The 21,564-nt window shown below is 44.5% G+C and overlaps 2 protein-coding genes across 9 annotated transcripts; both read left to right on the top strand.

Moving 5' to 3' along the window:
- Positions 1 to 413: 413 nt before the first annotated feature.
- Positions 414 to 10,273, top strand: LOC115561668 (arfaptin-2). Of its 8 annotated transcripts, none has more exons than XM_030381843.1 (10): positions 414 to 865; positions 1,133 to 1,165; positions 1,833 to 1,941; positions 2,333 to 2,395; positions 3,812 to 3,898; positions 4,481 to 4,593; positions 5,576 to 5,797; positions 7,230 to 7,387; positions 8,095 to 8,269; positions 9,027 to 10,273. In XM_030381843.1, exons 1-10 carry the CDS (start codon positions 767 to 769, stop codon positions 9,177 to 9,179), a joined length of 1,212 nt encoding a protein of 403 aa, XP_030237703.1. In that variant the 5' UTR covers positions 414 to 766; the 3' UTR covers positions 9,180 to 10,273. The 8 variants fall into 8 exon arrangements, with proteins under 8 accessions (XP_030237703.1, XP_030237702.1, XP_030237706.1 ...); XM_030381842.1 differs by having other exon boundaries at positions 2,333 to 2,401; XM_030381846.1 differs by lacking the exon at positions 1,133 to 1,165.
- Positions 10,274 to 11,923: 1,650 nt separating this feature from the next.
- On the top strand, positions 11,924 to 20,781 carry LOC115528897 (formin-F). Its single transcript, XM_030337289.1, has 11 exons — positions 11,924 to 12,201; positions 14,740 to 14,801; positions 15,403 to 15,505; positions 15,791 to 15,876; positions 16,095 to 16,195; positions 16,509 to 16,579; positions 16,870 to 16,977; positions 17,111 to 17,181; positions 17,549 to 17,666; positions 17,863 to 18,027; positions 18,618 to 20,781. The coding sequence occupies exons 1-11, from the start codon at positions 12,097 to 12,099 to the stop codon at positions 19,887 to 19,889; spliced, it is 2,262 nt and encodes a 753-aa protein (XP_030193149.1). The 5' UTR covers positions 11,924 to 12,096; the 3' UTR covers positions 19,890 to 20,781.
- Positions 20,782 to 21,564: the final 783 nt, after the last annotated feature.

Raw genomic sequence — 21,564 nt, 5'->3', positions numbered from 1 at the left:
TGGATTTCAGATTGTTCATAATGCCCTTTCAAATCCTTCCAATGTAATAACCCTGATGAAAGTGTCACCGTAGGGGACCTCATTACATTCTGATCATGTCACACTAATTCAATTGTCGTTTTTCAGTTGGTTAACCTTTGATGACATCTTGTGGCGAACCAGGTTACTGCATCAATTGATAAACTAAAATGCGTTTCGTCAGCTTTGTTAACGTGGAAGAAGCGCAAGGGAAACATCAGCCTTCAAAGTAAAAGTCTCTACATTATAGGACCCCCACCAAACATTATTTAGCGGAGCCAATAGCAAGTATTAATCATAAATATGGACTTTGATATGTGTTTCATAGAATTTACATTCCATTTTATTTACTTTACATTCGTTGGCAAAAGTGTTTGCCGGCGAAATAGCTCTTACTTTGAAGGCGCACAGGAGGCGGTCAGAGCTTGGCTGGAGAGTGAGGGATTTCTAAAAGATTTATGCAGGAATGATTGCAAAAAAAATATAGAAAAGCATCATGCAAAGCCGTATGCATTTAGCCTCAAATGAACCACAAGCGACGGTGTGTGTTTCGTCCGACAGTATTAACCTTTTAACGATACTGCCACATCAGCAACGCTGCCATTAACCAACCAGATCATCGGTTACTCGTTTCAACACAAAACCCGGTAATATCCTACATTGAAAACCCGAATCAAAATAACCCTATTACATCTCATGAGGGCATTTCATCGTCTGTAGAGGATTCGTTATTTGAAAAGTGTTAGTGATGGCAGACAGCATCATGAGTAAAGCTGCCACGATGGAGATCCCTATTAACAGCAACGGGGATACGGGGAGTCTGGCAGGGGATGACAGCCTCGAGCAGGTAAGATCATTGACAGAATATCTGTTTAACGTTACAGGGTATAAATAAAATATGTGTTATTCTCCAGTTGAATGATATATCTTGAGTATTGAATCACTGGTTTGACATGGGACGTTTTGTCTGTTATCTAATCCTGCTCAGGCCTAATCCGCGTCATAACATCCGTGTTCAGAGGATAGTACCAAACATTCATATTCGTTTTTTTGGGAGATTTAATCACACATCATCACTGTGCTGCTATTTGTGTCGTGTCTCATTTCTACACAGGCTGCACAGATTCAATGGAGCTTAGATGAGAAGGTATGGGACTAGACAAGAATAAATGAATGACGCTAGACCTGCAAACATCATCATTATGGTTCTCTGTTTTTGACCTCATGCACATCAGATGGTTATGGAACGTTACCCCTAATAGTTCTGCATCATTATATTGACTCTGTAATGACCTCAAATGTCCCTCCTACATATCTATTCTCCTTTACATTGCAAGATTCGTTATTGATGTTTTGTTAGGCCTATTAAAAGTCTCAGGTAGTGTCTCATGTTTTAGTCTTTATTTAATGTCGCTTTTAACGAACAATGACCAAATGAAAACCGCTGTTAATATGACTACCTAAAAATATGGTCTTTAAGTTAGGTTACACAGGAACAGTATGTAAACACAAACAAACCGTGTGTTTGAAGATTATGGTTTGGGTTTATCAGAACTTGCAGTAGGTTATGGTCGGGCAACAAAGATAATGTGTTGGGTTTATCAGGTCAGTTGGTTCTAAAGATAATGTATTGGGTTTATCAGTGCATGATGTTGGTTATAATTTCAATGGTTTGGGTTTATCGGGTCATGTAGTTAAAAGGTTAATGGGTTGGGTTTATCAGGACTTGCAGCAGGTCAAGTGGTTATCAAGATAATCTGTTGGGTTTATCAGGTTATAGTGTGGTTATGAAGATTGTATGTTGGGTTCATCAGGACTTGCAGCAGGTCATGGTGTCCGGACCCAACCTGAACGAGACCAGTATTGTGTCCGGGGGCTATGGCGGCCCAGCTGGGGGGATCATCCCAACCAGCTCGATCAAAGGTAGCACGACTCTCCCCTGACCTCCTCATAACCTCCTCCCTAACCTCCTCATAACCTCCTCCCTAACCTCCTCATAACCTCCTCCCTATCCTCTTCCCAAGCCGGCGTGTATCTGAAGTTCACAACCTGGTTTTCATACACCTATGTCACAAATGTGTTTGTGTTACTCTCCAATAGAGAGATTGTATTATTTTGTGTATGTTCTCCAACTTATACATTGTCTAAAAATAATCTAGATCAATAGATAGATTGATAGGTAAAGTATGATTGATTGACATTTTAATGTTCTTATGTAAAATGATCCCGCTGTATTTCTACTACCATGCGACCTTGTTTGTCAGCCAGAGGTGATGGTTGAATGAACAGTGTGTACCGGCATATTCCTACGTAGGCCCAGCAGTTCGTTTCAACCCCGAATATTTGGCCCGAAGGAGAACTCCTGAGCAGAGAACAGGTGTCGGTGTGCAAAACCAGTCTTTCTGTTTATTTCAACGATTTGTCTGAACGCCTTGCTCTGTCGATCCGTATCGACTCTTACCCCTGTCCATCTGGGTTCGGCTTATTGCCTGGACAAAGGATGCCGATGACACTTGCAGCTCTGTAAAATGCTTCTTCAACATCAATAACAACCCGGCAGCATGCTTCTAAAAAAGAGCTCATGATATTCTGTAGGCTGTTCTGTTGAATGCTTTGTTTATGAACACTGGTCATAATTGGCTTCGTTGCTTGACAACCTTTGAAGGGCCACGAGAACGTCTAACCCTGCTTCTTATATCCACTTCAAGTTTGTTTGGTTCTGTATTTCCTGGCTATGCATGGTAAAACCGCACGTTTCATTGCACTCTTTAGAACCATTCCACTGCATCAACGTTTCAAATGTAATGTATTCTTGATCTTGTAGATATAAATCTTGTTATACAGTGGATATCAAATCGCTTTTTATTTTAATTCTTCAATCACTCATTCTTCCTCTCGTGTGTGGAAATATACATATTTTTATATTAATTAAATTTTAAGCCCCTTTCATTCAGTCTTACCCTGCCAAGTCCCTGAAAATTACATTGATAGGGTCATGTGGGAATAGCTACCGGAATCGATATAACTGGACATCTGGAATGGCAAGTTGCCTACTCTGCAACAGATCCATAGGTATTACAGTCACCCACTGGAGATAAAGGGTGAAAGACAGAAATCTTCCAGAAGATAGCTGCATGTGTTAATAGTGAAAATCACTATTGGTGCCTTAATAGTTATTTCAGTAATTGGGTTAGGGTTAGGGCTAGTACTGTGTAAAAACAGACTTTAGATACAATAACTCATAGTAATTATTATAAGACAATGTTTCCTAACATAATTAACATACCTTTGATATCCACACCTGTTTGCCTTGCTCCTGTCCGCCCCTAACCCTAACATCAACACCATTTTGTTCTCAGCTGTGTATGTGCTCTACCATCAGAACATTCTGTACATGACCTGACATTGAAGAGTCACTTAAGCACTCAAATCTGACCAAAGCAAGGGCATCACCTCTGGCCAAACATGTGCTACTGCAACCACTGTTCCTGATTTAGTTACTGCTTCTATAACTGTTTTCTTATTAGCTGTTATAAAATTCCGCCGAGTTGGAGCCAATCATAAGATAAGACAAATCTTTGTGGTGCGTTTGCTCCCACAATCAGCAAACATAAAAACATAAACCTAAAGACATACGAGACTGAGTAAATCTAAAATCCACGTTACATTAAACACATCAGACCCCGTGGTTTCAGTAGCGTGTTGCTGTGGTTAGATTTGAAGGCCGTAAGGCAACTCTTGAACCTCATCAGCATCTCCCTCCATCTTCCTCTCATCCGCACGCTCATTCCAGACATCCGCATGAAGGCCCGCGCCGCTAACGTCCAGCACAGCCCCCCGTCAGGTCATCCAATCACCAGCATGATTCAGCAGCACCCAGGTACTACCCAGACCACAACACCATCCCCACACACCACCGCCCCCAACCTCATCAACACCGCCGCCACACCAACACCCAGGTACCACCCCCCCCCCCCCCCCCCCCCCCCCCCCCTCCGCTACGTCTCAATCTATACTCAGGTATAGTCAATGATTCCCAACCTTTGAGCCGTGACCCCCTTTTGGGGGGGGGGGGGGGGAGGGACACTAAATAGTAGTATAGAATGTGTTGAGTTTTTGCACTATTGTACATTTATTGAGTATGATTAGTATGTGTATTAATTGATTGTGAATTTTTGTCTATTTATTGATGTGTGTATTTTTTCATGTTTCTATATTGTTTATTTATTGATTAGTGTGCGTGATTATTGATCAATAAGCATATTCATGGATTATCGATTATTGTGTGAGTATGCATTTATTATAGATCAGTGTGTGAATTGTTTACGGGTTTGTATTGATCAGTGTACATTGATTTGGTTGTGTTGTGTGTGTGTGTGTGTGTGTGTGTGTGTGTGTTATGGAGTACTGTGTGTGTTTGTTGATGATGGATGGCGTGTTTACCGACTGGCTTGATTGACAGGCTCCATGCACCACAGCCCTAGCGGCTCCGGGCTGGCGTCAGAGGAGGTGGCCCGCGGCGTCGCCGTGGAGAAGCTGGACAGCGTGAAGAAGTGGGGCATCAACACCTACAAGGTGGGGACGGGGGGATGCTCAGAGAGGGGCTAGCGGGGGTACGTCTCTGTGTCCGTCCAGGTGGGGTTGGACCTGCTGTTTGATCATTTTGACCCCCCCCCCCCCCTGACCCCCTGCCTTGTGCTCTGATCAAAGCGTCCTGTCAGAAATCTATTTTTACACCAATGTGCATGTGAATGGATGCATGTGTGTGTACCTTTCATAGGGCTTCGGTTATTGAACAAACGTTTTCAGTAACCCAATATAAATAGATTGGCATTATTTTATATATCATTTATTAAACTACTGTAAATACAAACACTGCACACGCAAACTGTAAGACCTATTGCACATATAATAAATATGTAATAACGTATTTCCCATATAGATGAATCACACAATAACACAGGTTGGCTATTCATTCGCCCATGTGTTTCCTCAGCACCTCACACTTAAAGGGGACCTATTATGCTTTTTCGACTTTTATGACCTATAAACGTTGTTGTAATGATTGATCGTCATGTTTAACCATACTAAAGTGTGAAATAATGCCGTACATGCATTTCGACGTATTCCCTGCTGACAGTCTGGGGTGGCTGTGCAGAGCGCTAAACACTCGGGACAACGTTTGCGATTCACTTGTTCACATTTCCGGGAAATCATCTACGTAGAGGCACTCCTGCCGCGCCCCCATATGCCTGGTCAAATCTGCCCGCGTGCGCGCTTCAAGGAAGGTAACCAATCACAACGGAGTTGGGTTGGCAGGAGGGGGGCGAGGGGGCGGAGAAGGACGAAACCGAGCGTTGACAGAGAAAGCGGAAAGCGCCCAGATGAGAGGAAGAGTTTCCCGAAAATCAACATCGTTTTTTGTGTATGGCTAAACATGACTATCAATCATTATAACAACGTTTATAGGTCATAAAAGTCGAAAAAGCATAATAGGTCCCCTTTAAGTAAACGATGCCATCCAAACATATGATCCCATGTTTGCGTGTCCCGTCAGTGCACCAAGCAGATGCTGTCGGAGCGGTTTGGCCGGGGCTCCAGGACCGTGGACCTGGAGCTGGAGGCGCAGATCGAGGTGCTCCGGGAGACCAAGGTGAAGTACGAGCAGGTCCTGAGGCTGGCCACCGCCCTCATCAGCCACTTCAACAACATGGTGCAGACACAGCAGGCCCTGGGAGACTCCTTCGCCGACCTCAGCCAGAAGTCCCCTGAGCTGCAGGTAAGCCGCCGCCGCCGCCGCCGCCGCCGCCACCGCCGCCGCCGCCGCCGCCGCCTCCTCCAGTACCCCACTCCTCGGATGCCTCACTCCTGCAGGACCTCAGCCGCCCACTACCTCTCTTCTTCCCTCCTACCTCACGCCACCTATTCCTCCCCCAGTTATTTTTGTGGACAACATTATGTACTTTTGTTCTTGCATTTTACTCGATGCATGAATTTATTAATTGACGAATGTACTAATCTGGTCAATGACTAGACTAGACTAGACTGTGAATGTGCAGCCTCCCACACATCCAGAGTCAGATATTCAAGTTTGTGTTTCGCAATGAATATCTGCCTGGACTTTCCCTCTGATGCAATTGATTTCCAAATACTGCTGCCATCTTCTGTTGCTTAATAACTAGACCAGGTTCTCATCGCTGAATACTGTTGAAAGGAGAGCAATTATTATCTTCTAAAGGGACTTTTTGTGCAATGTTAACATTGCACATTATTCTGTCTAATTCGGATCAAAATCGTTCAAATTGGTCCGTAGATTGCTCACCTTTCCTGTGTGATTGGTTGAATGGAGTTAATCACTCATCCATCTGAAAATTAACACTTAAAGGAGCATTTCACCGGTGGAGGCATGAATATGTATTGAAATTGGGTCCTATACGTAGTCGAATAATAAAATAAAGTTCTAATTTGGTGCCGTCTTGACCGAGAAAAGGCAGAAAGTGAGTTTTTGGCGCTTGTGGATTGAAGACAACAACTCCCACCATGCACCACGATGCCCAGCTTCGCTGGCCACTCCCGCTGATCTAGATCTCTGCCTATCGGACACCTCGCTGTTCCATCTACCAGGCTGATACCGCAAGACTGCTTGAAAATAATTTCACACAACATTTCTAGTGAAGAGCATTAGTTGGTGAACTCAGTGAATTATACTTCAGTTTTATCAACAGCCTCTGTTAGCTTAGCTTCAGACGCTGTGGATGTTAGTTTCTGCTGGTGAAGTCCGACCCACTGGCACTGCTCTAATAAGTGTAGCGTCAGTGGGTCCCACCCTAGGGGGTGGGACTAGTGCTTGTAGTCTTACGAGAATCCTCCCCTCTTACACTTCCTATTTACTTCTACACAAAAATCGTCATATTGCGTCATCTTAAACAGGAAGTGTTGGAGATCGATACGGATCTCTCCAGTCTCTCCAGAATATAAGGGAATGATGCACGACCATTCAAAAGTATGAGTGGGTTTCTAACGACACAAAGCTTAATGGAAATGGGTGAAGTTTCCCTTTAACTGTGCTGTTTTTGCGCTCACCTACTGTCTCCTCACCTTGTGTAACCTTCCATGGCCAGTATGCACTGTATTTCTAAAGATCCTTTAGAAATACCCTCTCCCTCTCTCTCCCTCCCTCTCCCTCTCTCTCCCTCTCCCTCTCTCTTCAGGATGAGTTTGGTTACAACGCCGAGACCCAGAAGCTGCTGTGCAAGAACGGAGACAGCCTGCTGGGAGCCATCAACTTCTTCGTCTGCAGCATCAACACCCTGATCAACAAAACCATGGAGGACACCTTACTGACCATCAGACTGTATGAGGCTGCTAGGTGAGAGGGGCAGACAGAGGGAGGGAGACCCCCTACTGACCATCAGACCGTATGAGGCCTCCAGGTGAGAGGGGGAGACAGGGGGAGGGAGACCCCCTACTGACCATCAGACTATGAGAACACCTGTTGAGAGGGAGAGATAGAGAGAGGGATGGAAACACCCTACTCTATCAGACTGTTTGAGAACACCAGTTGAGAGGGAGAGATAGAGAGAGGGAGGGAGACCCCCTACTCTATCAGACTGTTTGAGAACCCCAGGTGAGAAGGAGGGACGGTGAGGGAGAGAGGGAGAGACACAACGGAGGACGTCCTTTTAACCGTCTGGCCATACGAGGGGGAGAGGGGGGAGGGAGGGGGAAAAGGGAGCTTGCAAGAGAGAGCGAGAGAGAAGGAGAGAAGTGAAGGTAGAGCTGTCCACTGATTAATTTTCTTAATTGCGTTTGATCACTCACTTTGCGGGATTAATCGTGCGGTTAATGCATCTCCAATCACGCACCAAAATACACTCCGGAAAAAAGCTTATATTTGAGCGAGAGAGACATCGAGAGAGCTATGGTTACCAGACACAAAGGTCAACGGCAATACCAGCCTCTGTGACCCTGGGTGTGTGTGTGTGTGTGTGTGTGTGTGTGTGTGTGTGTGTGTGTGTGTGTGTGTGTGTGTGTGTGTGTGTGTGTGTGTGTGTGTGTGTGTGTGTGTGTGTGCAGGCTGGAGTTCGATGCGTACCGGTCGGACCTGGAGGAGCTGAGCCTGGGGCCCCGAGACGCAGCGGCGGCGATGAGGATCGACGCCGCCCAGCAGGACTACCACCTCCACCGAGACAAGTACGAACGCCTCCGCAGCGACGTCACTATCAAGCTCAAGTTCCTGGAGGAGAACAAGGTCAGTAGCAATCCAATAGTATTGTTGTTGTTAATAGTATTAGGGGCAGTCATGCCAGTAAAGCGTTACTAGCCTCGGACCACTTTTTTCAGTAACGAGAAATCTAACGCGTTACTATTTCCAAACCAGATTAAAGTTACTCATCAAAGTCACTGTCCTCGGAACAATTGTTGCCGAGGGGGGGGGGGGGGGGGGGGGGGGGGGGTGGAAGAACAATTGTTGACAGGGGGGGGCAAAAAGTTAGTATTGGCAAATTTTTATTTTGGCAGGGGGTGTTGTCGCAGCTAAATGTAACTAATAAAGTAACTTGTAATCTAACTAAGTTACTTTTAAAATCAAGTAATCAGTAAAGTAACTACTATTTTAAGGAGTAACTAGTAATCAGTAATCTGATAACTTTTTCAAGGTAACTGTGGCAACACTGATTAGGGGGTTCGACTCCCAGCCGAAAGGTTCAGGGTTGAAACCCAAATGGCCACAGCCTACCTGTCGGCATTCCTTGGGCAAGATGCCCCCTCCCACCTTCCTGCTACTTAAGGACCTGTATCTGAATACATTGTAAGTGGCTTCGGATAAAGGTGTTGATAAGTAGCTCATAACCAAATGACTTACCTCCTGCGTCCTCCTCACCCTTCTCCTATGTCCTACTCTCTCCTCCTCCTCCTCTCATCTCCTGTATTCTTCTATCTCCTCTCCTCTACCTCCTCCTCCTCCTCCTCTTCCTCTTCCTCTTCCTCTTCCCATCCCCTCCCTGCAGGTGAAAGTGATGCACAAACAGCTGCTCCTCTTCCACAACGCCATCTCCGCCTACTTCGCTGGCAACCAGCAGCAGCTGGAGCAGACTCTGGTCCAGTTCAACGTCAAGCTAAAGCCCGGAGCCGACAAACCCTCCTGGCTTGAGGAACAGTAGACTGCAACATGCGGCATACCTGGTGGGGGCGGAGATGGAGGTGGTGGGTGGGCCGGGACTGGGGGGTCTGACGGTAACGAAGTGGACTAATTGGAGGTTTTAAGACGCTTGTTGGTTATGGGGAAGTATGTAAAGATGATGACTTGTCTTGTCCAATCAATATCACTTGGCTTTCATAGATCGTGCAATGATTTCGATTCCATTTTGATTATTTTTGTTTTGTTTGTCCGTTGATATGTCAAAATTATTTCCTACCACTTTCGTATGCGTTTTATTTGCATTACAATTAACTTTATCGTTCAATCATTTGCCATGTGTGTCCCGTTATTGTTTTCCGTGTTGATCACCAACCTGTGGAGGAATTCACCGACCAGTGATTCAAGGTCTTATTCTTCAGTTTATCCGTTACTCATTCTCAGACATCCAGAGAATCTGTTAACACGGAAAGAGACATTTTCATGAATTTAGAACCAATGAAAATCTATCAATAAAACAAAATGGATTGCCTTTCTGAACTTGTCCCTGAAAGAAGGTCCACCCTTGGGATAACTAACTTCTTGGTTTAGCGTATGTCTATTTTTTCTGCTGTTCCTGATTCAAAAGCAAATACGTCTCGAAGCATGTAAAGAATATTTTTGGTGATGTTTAGTCAGGCCTTGCACCAGAAGCTCAGAAAGACTATTTTTATGGCTTGGATGTCTTGCTTTGAATTGTGGGGTAGCAATATCATTATAAAAGAGTACCCCTCTGTAATTATGGGTGAGAAATAACAAACTTGACGATAGGTCGGAATTGGCGATATGACACTTACAGTATCACATGTTGATGTAATGCTTTCTTCAAGGACACAAGCTTTTTGATTTCGTATTTTTCTATTTCCAATTACTTACTTATTTCTTTTACACAGGTACAAGATTTGTTGTAGTTTTATGTTATGTTTTCTGTTTTGTCATAGTTTATTTTCTGTGTCTAATGCTGTATGTATCTTTTGAATTGTGTTGAAGATACTTCACTGTCTACTTTTGTTTTTGTATAGTCCGAAAGATGTATGGCACTTTGTGATGTACATGAAAATACATTCTAATATATCGAAAGGGCTTTCTGTCTTATTATCCTGTGATCAACAGTCAGACGTTCAAAAATGTGTGATTCGTCATTCAAAAAAGGTGTGTGTGGCACTAAACCCTCAGAAAGATACGGGATTAACTTGTGAAAGAGAACACAGGACAAGATATTTTTGAATGAACAGTGTATAGAAATAAAACATACCAGCTGGGCACCATAGGTGTCTTAAAACACTGATGAAACTCGTATTAATAGTATTGTGTGAGGATGACTTAAATGAACATTAACAGCATATCAAATGTGCTTTAAACGATTCGCTAATTATTAAATAGTACGCACCGTCTGTCAAGCAAGAAGAACGTGATGGGTGCTCTTATCTGCGCGTCAGCATGATGTCATATTCCGGAAAAAAAAGGTTGAACGCAAGGCCTTTAATTATGGGTTTAACGCAACACCGTTTTGTATACAAATCCAACAATCTCACACTTATCGGATGCCCTACCCACACAAAAATTTGAAACCTCATTCAAGTCTTTGTTTTTTAATGCACAGTTGTTCAAACATCTATTTAAAAAGAGCTTGTCGTTTGATAGCTCTACCTTGGCCGCTGACTACTCTGGGACGCGTTTCTTTGGCCAATATGTGAATTCTACGTTCCCCACTATTACATAAGTTTTGGTTAACCCTAAGTGCCATCGTTAGCATTCAGGTAAACAGCTGACAGGTAAGGCATTACGACCTTAATCACTCAGGTGAAGTTATTGTTTACAGTCCACATATCAATATTAACTTTGGCAACCGGGGAACCGGTTGCCCAACCCACCGCTCTACCTTACGCCTTGCGCGTAACGTGGTGCGTGTAGCCCATTTACATTTACATTAAGGGCATTTATCAGACGCTTTTATCCAAAGCGAATTACAAGTAGGCCTACACTGCGGGACCTCCCAACTGGGGTGAGAAGTAGGTCTCTGCAGACCACGAGTGGGCGCAGCATAGGACGCAGAGGTGGAGCGTGAACGTGAAAGGGTTAACTGGGTGTGTGGACTACCAGGTGAGTTTTGCTGTTCGTCCTGCGAGTCCACTTGATATCCAGAGCTTCGTGCTGTTACACGAGCGAGCACAGAAACAGACGGGGCCTGTGGTGGATTATGGATTATTTGGATAATGTTGAGCGCCTCTAAGACAGCTAAAGGTAAGTCTCTCTTTGATCGAATTGACCTTTAACTGACGGAAAAACGGCCGTCCAACCAAATTAATAAATTGTCTATTAAGTCGGAGTGTCGGTAATTATTTCCCTCAATCTGTTCCCTCCTGCTTGGAAGTGTTTAATGGGGTTTAAGGGATTGTGTGAATACTTTTTATAAGTCAAACGTTGATCTTCCAATCTACTTGCCAAGCCTCATGTTTATGATGTTAACAAGAAGATTATCTCTGTTATCTCCCCTTTTAATAATTGCTCACTGTCCCACGGTCATCATGCAGCTACAATAAAAGAAGAAAACAATTTCTGTTCTGACTGTGCCTCCCATGACAACAGATGGCCCCGTCCTGCGATGCCATGTAGGCCAGTCGCACATCGGTCAGAGATCTTTTGGGTAGAAGATGCCACCACCTCCTCCTCCCCCACCCCCGCCTCCTCCCCCACCCCCGCCTCCACCCCCACCCCCACCCCCTCCCCCACCACCACCACCACCACCACCCCCTCCGGGTAATAAGGTCCATGTAGATTCCTCGGGTCACAATCTGAAGCCATTCCACTGGGATGCTCTGCCCAAGGCCAGCGTGGAGGGCAAGCACAACATCTGGACGGCCGAGCGCCCCCGCGGGGAGTACAAGCTGGACACAGACCGCATGGAGGAGCTCTTCAGCCACGACAGCCCGGGGTTGGGCTCCATGAAGACCAAGACCCTGCACCGCATGAGCATCAAGCCTACCTCTGCAGGCCGCGGGGAGGCGGTGAGTAGTACCATCAGGGGCTCCGCCATTCCTGATTTGATTCAGTCCTGATCAGATCCCCTGCATGTCCTTAACTACGCAAAACATCAAGTCACACTTAACTACGATGATAAGATAATTTGTGGATGTGATACCCATGCTAACATCTCTAACCTTATACCTAAACTTAACCATTCTCTCAACTAATTCATACACTCAAAGGAGATGTATGTAATTAATATACTATGCTAGATCATAAAATTATCATGATATGTCAACAGAGATTAAGGTAACACGCTAAGTCAAAATACTTCTCTGACAAGTATGTTCTCGTTCAAACATAGGTTCTGGGTCAGAGAATTTGTTTTTGTTTTGGCGTGTGATATGATTCACTCTTTTTTCAGGATACCGGGTTGCCAATTATGAAGCAAATTTGTAGCCATGGAAGCAAGCAAACACACGAGAGCAACTGAGATTCTACTAAACTCCATTAGAAAGCTCCATGACCAGAGCCGTGCTAAAATACTTGTAAATCTTGGTGTAACATATGAAAGAGGGAGACAGCTCAGAGCCCAGAAGGATGAGAAGAGAAGAGACATGCAAATATTTTTACATTAGCTGATCAGCTTACAGTGAATGACTCATCGTCATTATTATAAATTATAATAATTGCGCTGATGTAAAAGTGAGATGTTGCGCTCTGCTCTTTAGGCACTCGTGTTTGTACAGTGTCCACACCTGGCAAGTGGTGTGAGCTTCGAGATTGGCGAGAAGTGGGCGGGCGGAGACCATTCTCTCCAATATGCAAATTTCGACTGCAATAGCCATTTTAAACAATCAGTGTCAATGTCACGTATTGTACCTTCATAATCTCTATCATAATACCTCAACTTAACTTTCTCTAACCTAATAGCTAAACTTAACCAACTCTTACCTACGACCTAAACTGTTCATCTCTTACCTAAAACATAAACGTCACCATCACTCACCTAACACCTAAACTTCATCTTTAGCCAAATGCCTAAACTTCAGACATCTTAATCCCGTATGATGCTCTGCCGGATAAGCGTGAACCGTTGTCCGTGCATTGTGTTTGTGGCTAGAAGATGACTGTCCGGTATTTGTCCTTGAAACTGCTGACATAGCAAGGCCTGTTCTTTAGATCGACATGGATATCTTCCGATCATGAGAACTGATCACTTATGTGGTCTGATAAGGCGTGTAGCTTTTGTCGTGCTGTAGTATAGCATTCTGTAGGGCCGAATATGTTGTATAGTTAGAGGGGAATGGCACATGTTTTTATGGATTATAGCACTGCAAAAACAGTTGTATAGCATAGCATATGTATCGTAGCCTAACCTTTAGGAGAGTGCAGCAGATGCAGCATAACCTATCATATATAGTATTGTGTTGCAATGCACATCCTAGCACAAATTGTATAGTGTACTGATAATTAGCATATAACCTATGTATAAGGCCTATAGCATAGTGTAGCATAGTATATGAAATATAGCATAGCACATGTTGGACATTTATCATCTTAAGTAAGTGTTCCTCTTCAATAATCTAAATTAGATAATATGTATCATTCATATGAATAATACTGGGTTACCATTCTGTATTCCTATTTGCTCTACATCCTGTAATGAGCGCATAACTTCCCTTTTGTTTCTGCTTTACTTCCCGTAAACGTCTATTGTCCTGACAACAGTTTTGTGAACCTGTTTTACAGTTCTCTATGTTCCCCTTGCGTTAGTATTTGTGTGTACAGCGTGTGTTGTTCAACAATCTTGGCTCTATAGTTCACTTCTAGAGTAGGGAGTAGTAGGGAAATGTACTCAAACAGCTGGCATTAGACTTTGTACTTATGGCAGTTGTATACTGACACATGCTGTCAGGACAGAAATGTTTTCTGAAAAACCTTTTTGACCAAATAATAAACACTCCCTTCCATTAGTCTACTTTGTACAGTGTTTGTGTCGGGGCAATGACAAACAATGGGGGGCCAAAGGGGATGGTAACACATGGAAATAAATGTGATATTGAATTTTATCATTGAATTATGATCCCTGAGTTGGACATGAGGAATATCATAGCACGCACTGGTTTGTGAGCCAAGCTGTTGATTAGTTGATCAGTAATCAGTGAAGTCTATGCATGCTTTTATCCTTACCACCATTACTCTATAGGATTAATAGTGAGTAATGGGATTGGTATTTGGTTGATTAATGGCATTAAAAGCAACACTGAAACCCTATCCTTATCTCCACAATAGCATATCATCATGAGCCTTTGATTATCTTTATACTGTTTGTGCTTCAGCTTTTTATAGCAGTTTAGCAGTTTATTTCCTTTTTATGAACATTTATACAACTCATATTGTGTATGTAAAAAAATATATATAAAAATGTGTTGGGGTAGTTCGTTATTTAATTGGAATAATTATTTCTTTATCTTTCTAAAATTCCTATTGCTGTTCTGTGACACGCACATTTTCTTTCTCTGAAGAAGTACATATCATCTTTTAATGCAAACTTGTTTCGTTACATCTTATCCTAGGTCACCATTCTGAGCCAAAAGAGGAGCATGAACGTAGGGATTTTCCTGAAGCAGTTCCGGCGGTGAGTCATTGACCACGATCACCCGGCTATGAATGATCTTTCACCATCCCAATGTACACACTGCCGAGCCTCGCCTGGCCCACGCCCACACCCCACTCCCTGTCTTACTCAGGGCTGGCCTGCGTGTCAGTACAGGCAGCAGCCGAGCTGTTTCTCCAACGCACTCCCCTCAGATAACCTGCGGCCGACGCATTGCAAAATGAAACCAGTGCTTTAGGCTTAATGAACTCGTACAACCACAAAACTCTTCTGTGTCGTGTGTCATTCGTGGTGTGTTTCTTTGTATTAAGTAATGCTTCCCGACCTGGACTACTTGGAGAGTGGTTATGATGACACATAGTTTTCCGGGATAAAACATGCATTTTTCACAGCTGAGCTGTTAACACACGTCATAGGGTGATGTAGATGTGCCTTTGAATAAGTGATTTGTAGTGTTGGCCTCGAGCAGTCTAGCAGCCCTGCTGCACACATGCAGTGTATGGGTGTAGCACGGAAAGGCAATTTCCAATACCAAGGAGATGGTTAGGAACAGAGAAGTAAACACAGGCTGCTAGCCGTCCCTCTCACCTCCCTGTTCCTGTGTCTCTATTGCCCCCTATAGGCCAGTACGGGACATGATCGCAGATATCAGCTCAGGAACCAGTACCGGGTTTGGCACTGGGAAACTCAGGGAGCTGTGCAAGATGCTCCCAGAGGAAGGAGAGGTATGTGGCATGTTTTTCTTTTCTTTTTTTCTAATCCATATCCCTTGAAGCTGATTGGCCGAAGTTTGTAGAGCAATAATATGACCGTAAAAAGAGACTCCAGCAAGCTGAAATAGTACTCATGCTGTCTCTGTTAATTAATGTCTGAGTTTGATGACTACTTCATATAGTTGCAATGGTATTCCTTTGAAGGGAAACCAAAGGATAACTGTTGTCGTAATGAAGTGCGTGTCCTCGGGATGATTGGGTGATTGGGTGATTGGGTGATTGGATGAATGGATACAGGTGCGAGATTTGAAAAAGTTTAAAGGCAAAGAAGCAGCCCTTGCCGAAGCCGATCTGTTCATGTTAATGCTGGTCAAAACCCCGAGGTGAGTTACTTCATTTAAAAAATCGAATTTACAGTCACCATGGAATAGAAATTGACTCATATTATTCACACACTCAACAATGCATGCTTCGAAAAACATGTTACGCTGCCATGTTTATGCACCACACCAACGTGCTGTAACTAGGAGGATCAGCTACATTTTTCTTCCCCTTCACTTGTGTCTAAACCTGTTGGAACGTATCGCGTTGTGCCCTGTAGCTACGAAGAACGCCTCAACTGCCTGGTGCTGCAGGAAGAGTTCTTCCCCATTATGGAGGACATGAAGCGGTCCATAACTTTGTTGACAGCCGCTGCCAAGGGTAATACATTTTTACCCATGTCTAGACTACTTGTATAAATGTAATTTAAAGTTGCAGGGCGGCTCGGGTCATCAGCATTGTCAATGGGGCAGTTCTAGCTGTTTTTTATAGCATTTTTTATTGATTTATAATAAGTATGTTATTAATAAATAATAAGTATGTGTGTATATATATTAGTTTTAGTTTTCAATTTGTCTTCTCTTTTCACCTTGTTTTCGGAAATTTTGCCAACCCTTCAAATTACAACGACGGGAACAGGTACACGATGTGAGAAACATTTAATATTTATGAATTTACTTCTTTTTTTTCACAGAGCTCCTGGAGTGTGAAAATCTTCACTCTGTCATCCTTCTGGTGCGGAAAACGGGAAATCACTTGAACGCTGTGAGTGGCTAATGTCTGATGATGTTCACTGGAACATTGATATCAAACAATGTTTTGTAAGCACAACAATTTAAGGAGAAACCCTCTAAGGAGAAACAAATTTCCTTAACCCTCAAAATTTTAAAAGAAGGAAAGCCTCTGTGGCAGCTCTGTCAATAGACCAATCGATTGAAATAATAACAACATAACATAGAGTTACGGATAGTCAAACCTCAAGGCTAAGTACCAGAATAATCAGCAAGGGTTCTGAGAAACACCATCATCTCATGTTTTCTTTTTTGTGATGTCAGGGCAGCTACGCTGGCAGCGCCATCGGCTTTCGCATGTCATCGCTCCTGAAACTAGTGGACACCAAAGCCAACAAACCTGGCATGAACCTGATGCATTACGTTGTCATGGTAACTCTCTCCTCCTTCGCCCCCGGGGGACAGGATTCAGTCGTTTTGGTGTTGTCACACTTAGTCCTTGAAACCTTTATTAAATCTACTCATGGAATACCTTTTCTTTCTGCCTTGCGTTTTGTGTTGACAGGAAGCCGATAAGTACGACTCCAACCTGCTTCAGTTTCCTCAGCAGCTCAAACTTATCGGAGCGGCTTCAAGGTGCCGACAGACAGACTTGATTTTAAAGAGGAACCTTCAGACTCGGCTATGTTCTGATTTAAGAGAGTCCTTCTTCATTAAAGTGTTGTGGAAAATCAAGGTCTCCACTCCTTTTCAACAAAAAAGTTAGACCATTGCTCAGAATGGAGCCAATGGAAAACGCTCATTCTGGAACAATAACGTCAATGGTCCAATTTCTCTGCTATTTTTCAGAGTTATAGCCAGGTTTTTCCCAACAGGCTCATAAAGCAGGACTCTCTTATATTAGAATAATAGCTGAGCATGACACCTTTAAACCTTCAACGTCTCCTCTTTGGTTGTTTGTTTTGATGCCACAATGGCTCTTGATTCTGCTTCCTGGTTCCAGGATCAACAAGGATGACATCAGTGCAGAGTTTCAGAAAGAAGTCAAGCGAGTGCAAGTCGCCAAAGTGGAAGCAGAGAAACAGGAAAATCTGAAGGCACTGATGGATGACTTCCTGAAGGTACTAGGACCTAGAGATCATGGACCAGGCACTACTGGAGTGTCCAGAAGTTAGCTCCAAATAAACAGTTGTCTTCACTGTAAAGTCCATGCCGTTCTCAGCAACACCTGTACACATCTTTGACGCTGAACCCCCTCTCGATCACCATCATTTCGATGATCAGTGACCGGATATATATACGTCTGCTGTCTTCCAGGGTGCTGCCTCCTTAGTGACTGAAATGCAGCAGAGTCTGGAGGCGCTCAATGCAGCCAGCGACAGCGTGGCCCAGTTCTTCGGCGAGGACCCCAGCAAGTTCAAACTCCAGGAGTGTTGCACCATCTTCAGCACCTTCTGTGAGAAGTTCATGAGGGCGATCCAGGTAGAGAAGCGCTCGAACTTCGCCCCCTTACGTTAGATTTTTCATCATATGAGTTAGCCTAATAGGGTGAGGTAAGGGTTTTAGGGTGAGGTTATGGTCTGGTTTTAGGGTGAGGTTAGGGTCTGGTTTTATGGTGAGGTTAGGGTCTGGTTTTATGGTGAGGTTAGGGTTTGGTTTTAGGGTGAGGTTAGGGTTTGTTTTGAGGGTGTGGTTTGTTCTTTGGGTGAGGTTTGGTTTTAGGGTGAGGTTAGGGTTTGGTTTTAGGGTGAGGTTTAGTGTTAAGGTTAGGTTAGAGCCTGGTGAAAACAGGGTTCAAAGAGTAGACAAGGAGATGGCACACATTTGCGAAGGGAAAAATGACTGAACATTGAAAACAAGATAAGTTCTTAATACAACCAAATAGAAGATAAAGACCAATAAGAGAACAAATTAAATTACAGGAGGATTACAATTTGGGGCAGTACATAGGACAACAATTCCAATGGGGTACATATGATAGATGACTTCCCCTTTGGTTCTTTACAGTTTAGAAGTGTAGTGGGAAGCTGTCAGTAGTACCATCAGAAATAAAACCGATAATTTCCTTGCAGGAGAACAAAGATCGCATCGCATCGGAGATCAAGAAAAAGAACCGGCTGCATATCGCTGCCAAGCGTCGCTCCACTGCCACCTGCGCCTGGGAAAAGGAGTCGAAGGGCATGGAGCTCGAGTCCTTCCTGCACACCTTCGCCTCCAGCCGCTCATCACGGAGGAGGATAGGGAAGTTCGGGAAGGGCGGCCCTAACAATGGGAGCCCTAACAATGGGAGCCCTAACAATGGGAGCCTTTCAGAGATCTGTGCCGTGGCTATGGCGGACCACACAGGTCCCAGCAGGAGTTTGGTCATCCTATCCGAGGAGAAGGGACCAATCAGACAGGACTCCGCCGCCCCCAACCTGACAGACAGCTCTCGGCTCGACGAGCCACCGCCTCCAAGCAGGGTTAAGGATATTTCCTCAAAGACTCCCGAGGTTAAGCCTCCCAACGCAAAGTCGGACTGCGACGTTGCCGCGATCGCCGCCATGAAGCCGGACGGCAGCAGCACTACGGGGGGGCGCGTCGTTGGGATGCATAACCGGGAGGAGCAGGAGCAGGAGGCGGAGCCGGTCGGCAACACGCCGGAGGAGGCGCAGAAGCTGCGCGAGGCGTCCAGGAAGGTCCTCCGGTACCAGAGCAGCCGAGGGAGCGTCACCTCGGGCGACCAGGTTCTGGGAAACGTCAAGTCCCCGGGACCCGCCAACCAGCCCACCCAGCGGCGCACTTTAGACCTGGACGACCTCCGAGGTTTCCCAGAGGCCAAGGAGGGCAAAGAGCCCGCCAAACGACCCCTCTCTGATATCCCCCTCTCCAACGCCATTGGGCGACGCCACACACTGTGTCTCCCGTCCGGTACGGCCAAGCAGGCGGAGGAGGAAGACGAGGTATGGATGCCGCTCAAAGAGAGAACTAGGCCTTTGTTAGGAGACCTGGGGAAGATGAAGTCGTTGGAGTCTGGGCTTTACGCCAGTCTGATTACGCCGAGATTGTTCGACGACTTGGAAGACAGGAGCCCTCCACCCATGGAGGAGAAGAGGAGTAAAACAAATTTTCCATTTCCTCCTGTGCTACCAGTTGAAGAGTCTTCGAAACAAAGCCAGGCAGGGACATCAAGTCAGGCCCTGGCAGGTAACCTTCCAAAGAAACCACAAATTAGTCCTGACAAGAGTACAAATGTCTGGCACAAGTCGGACATTTTGGGATTTTTCAAACGTCTCGGAAATAGGAACAAACTGCCAAACACTAATGAACCTGCATATAGCGACGGCACGGGATCCTCTGTGTAACTGTAGGATTTTATTTTTGCAGGACATCGCATGTCCGGACATTTAGACATTATCCAGACTATCCAGACATTTCAATGACTTCTGCAGTGATAATTAAGTAAGTACCCATGTCACCCATGGCTGATGTGCGCTATTTGATTTGGAAGGCTTAGGAGGTAGTGAGGAGACTAGATAAAAGGGTTGTGTGGAAGTGACTGTAGATGGTTACGCTGTAGGGCAGGAGTATTTGCCACATATTACCACTTGGTGGCAGCATGTTACAAGTACAACGCATAACAAGAGAAACTGCAAAGACTGTATAAGTTGAGATGCCCTGCTCGGCAGTAAGAAATGGCGTGGAAGGAAAGTGATTTAAAGACAATCATTTTAATTGAACAGTAAATGGAAGTGGTTAAGCCTCATCAGATATGGGTGTTCTTTATACTACCGTAGGCCAGTTCTAAGCATACAATCGTTTTGCTGCTAGAGCTCAAAACACAAGCTTTTCAAGGATCTTATTTAATTGAACACTTTTTTGTATTTGCTTAGTTTGCTTAAAACATATCCGGGCTGCTCTGCTGAACTGTACAGAAGGCATCCATCCTTAATAAAGTTTTGCAGGGCTTAGTGAGGTATGGGAGCCACGTGTTGTTGTTATCTCTATTATACATCCTGCGTAATCCAAAGCAGGGCCTACACCCCAGACTACATTCAGAGATGATCAGCACTAGGACTGAAATGGACATGGGATTAAAGTTGGTTCCTCAAATCTATGTAGTAAGTACACTCAAATTGTAAATATTGTAACAAAGGGTGGTCACCGCCCGATATGATGTGTCCCACATTTATGTTTATTTATGTATTTTATTTGAGGGGGTTTATTTCCGAAATAAATACATTTGAAACACTTGGATTCTGCCTATGAAACTGCAGGAGGCAGTTTATTTCAGCAGTGTCTACACGCCAGCCCTACCAACTGGAGCCTGTAATGTCTTAACATGAATTCAATGTTTCCTGGTCCATGCCATCCACTGAGGAGGACTCGAAGTACTAGTTTGAGTCCAAATCGTATGCAAATGACCTTGAGTTTCTTTATGCCGTTTTCTTCTTACATGGATTTACTTTTCTTTTTCCCTCCAAGAATATAAAAACAAAATGTGAACAAACCGAAGTCATTAGTGAGTAAAAACCAGGGTAAATATCGAAATTCCACAGATTTCACCAGTTATTTTTACCGGCTTGTTATAGCAGGTCATAACCATCAGGTATATAACATGGCTCCGCTGGAGCCTTTTGCTACTCTAGTGCTATGCAGCTGCGAGCGCCACCACAGCCATCTTGGCTGGCCCGTGAAAGGGGATGCAGTTTCCATGGCAACCCCACGTCTCATAATAAAAGAAAGTCCTCGCCTCCACCCTTTCACCCACCCACCCCACCAAACCCCAACCCATTCAGCTCCTGCGCGCGGTACGGTAACTTTAATGTCTGTTCCCACTCCACCACAATATTTATTACATCTCTATATTTATTTTCTTTTTACACTGTGACCTACCCACCCCCTGATCCCTCTCATCCCACTCCCCAAGTTCCCGTGGAGACTATTTACTCTGTAACCGGGGATGAGAAGAGTTATCGCAGCTTTAAAATCCTCCGCTCAGGGACACATTTCTAGTTTCTAGATGGAATCGTGATTGTC

The sequence above is a fragment of the Gadus morhua genome, chromosome 16, assembly GCF_902167405.1.
Source record: "Gadus morhua chromosome 16, gadMor3.0, whole genome shotgun sequence".
In the NCBI taxonomy this organism is placed as follows: Eukaryota; Metazoa; Chordata; class Actinopteri; order Gadiformes; family Gadidae; genus Gadus; species Gadus morhua.
This window is presented reverse-complemented; position numbering and strand designations above follow the sequence as displayed.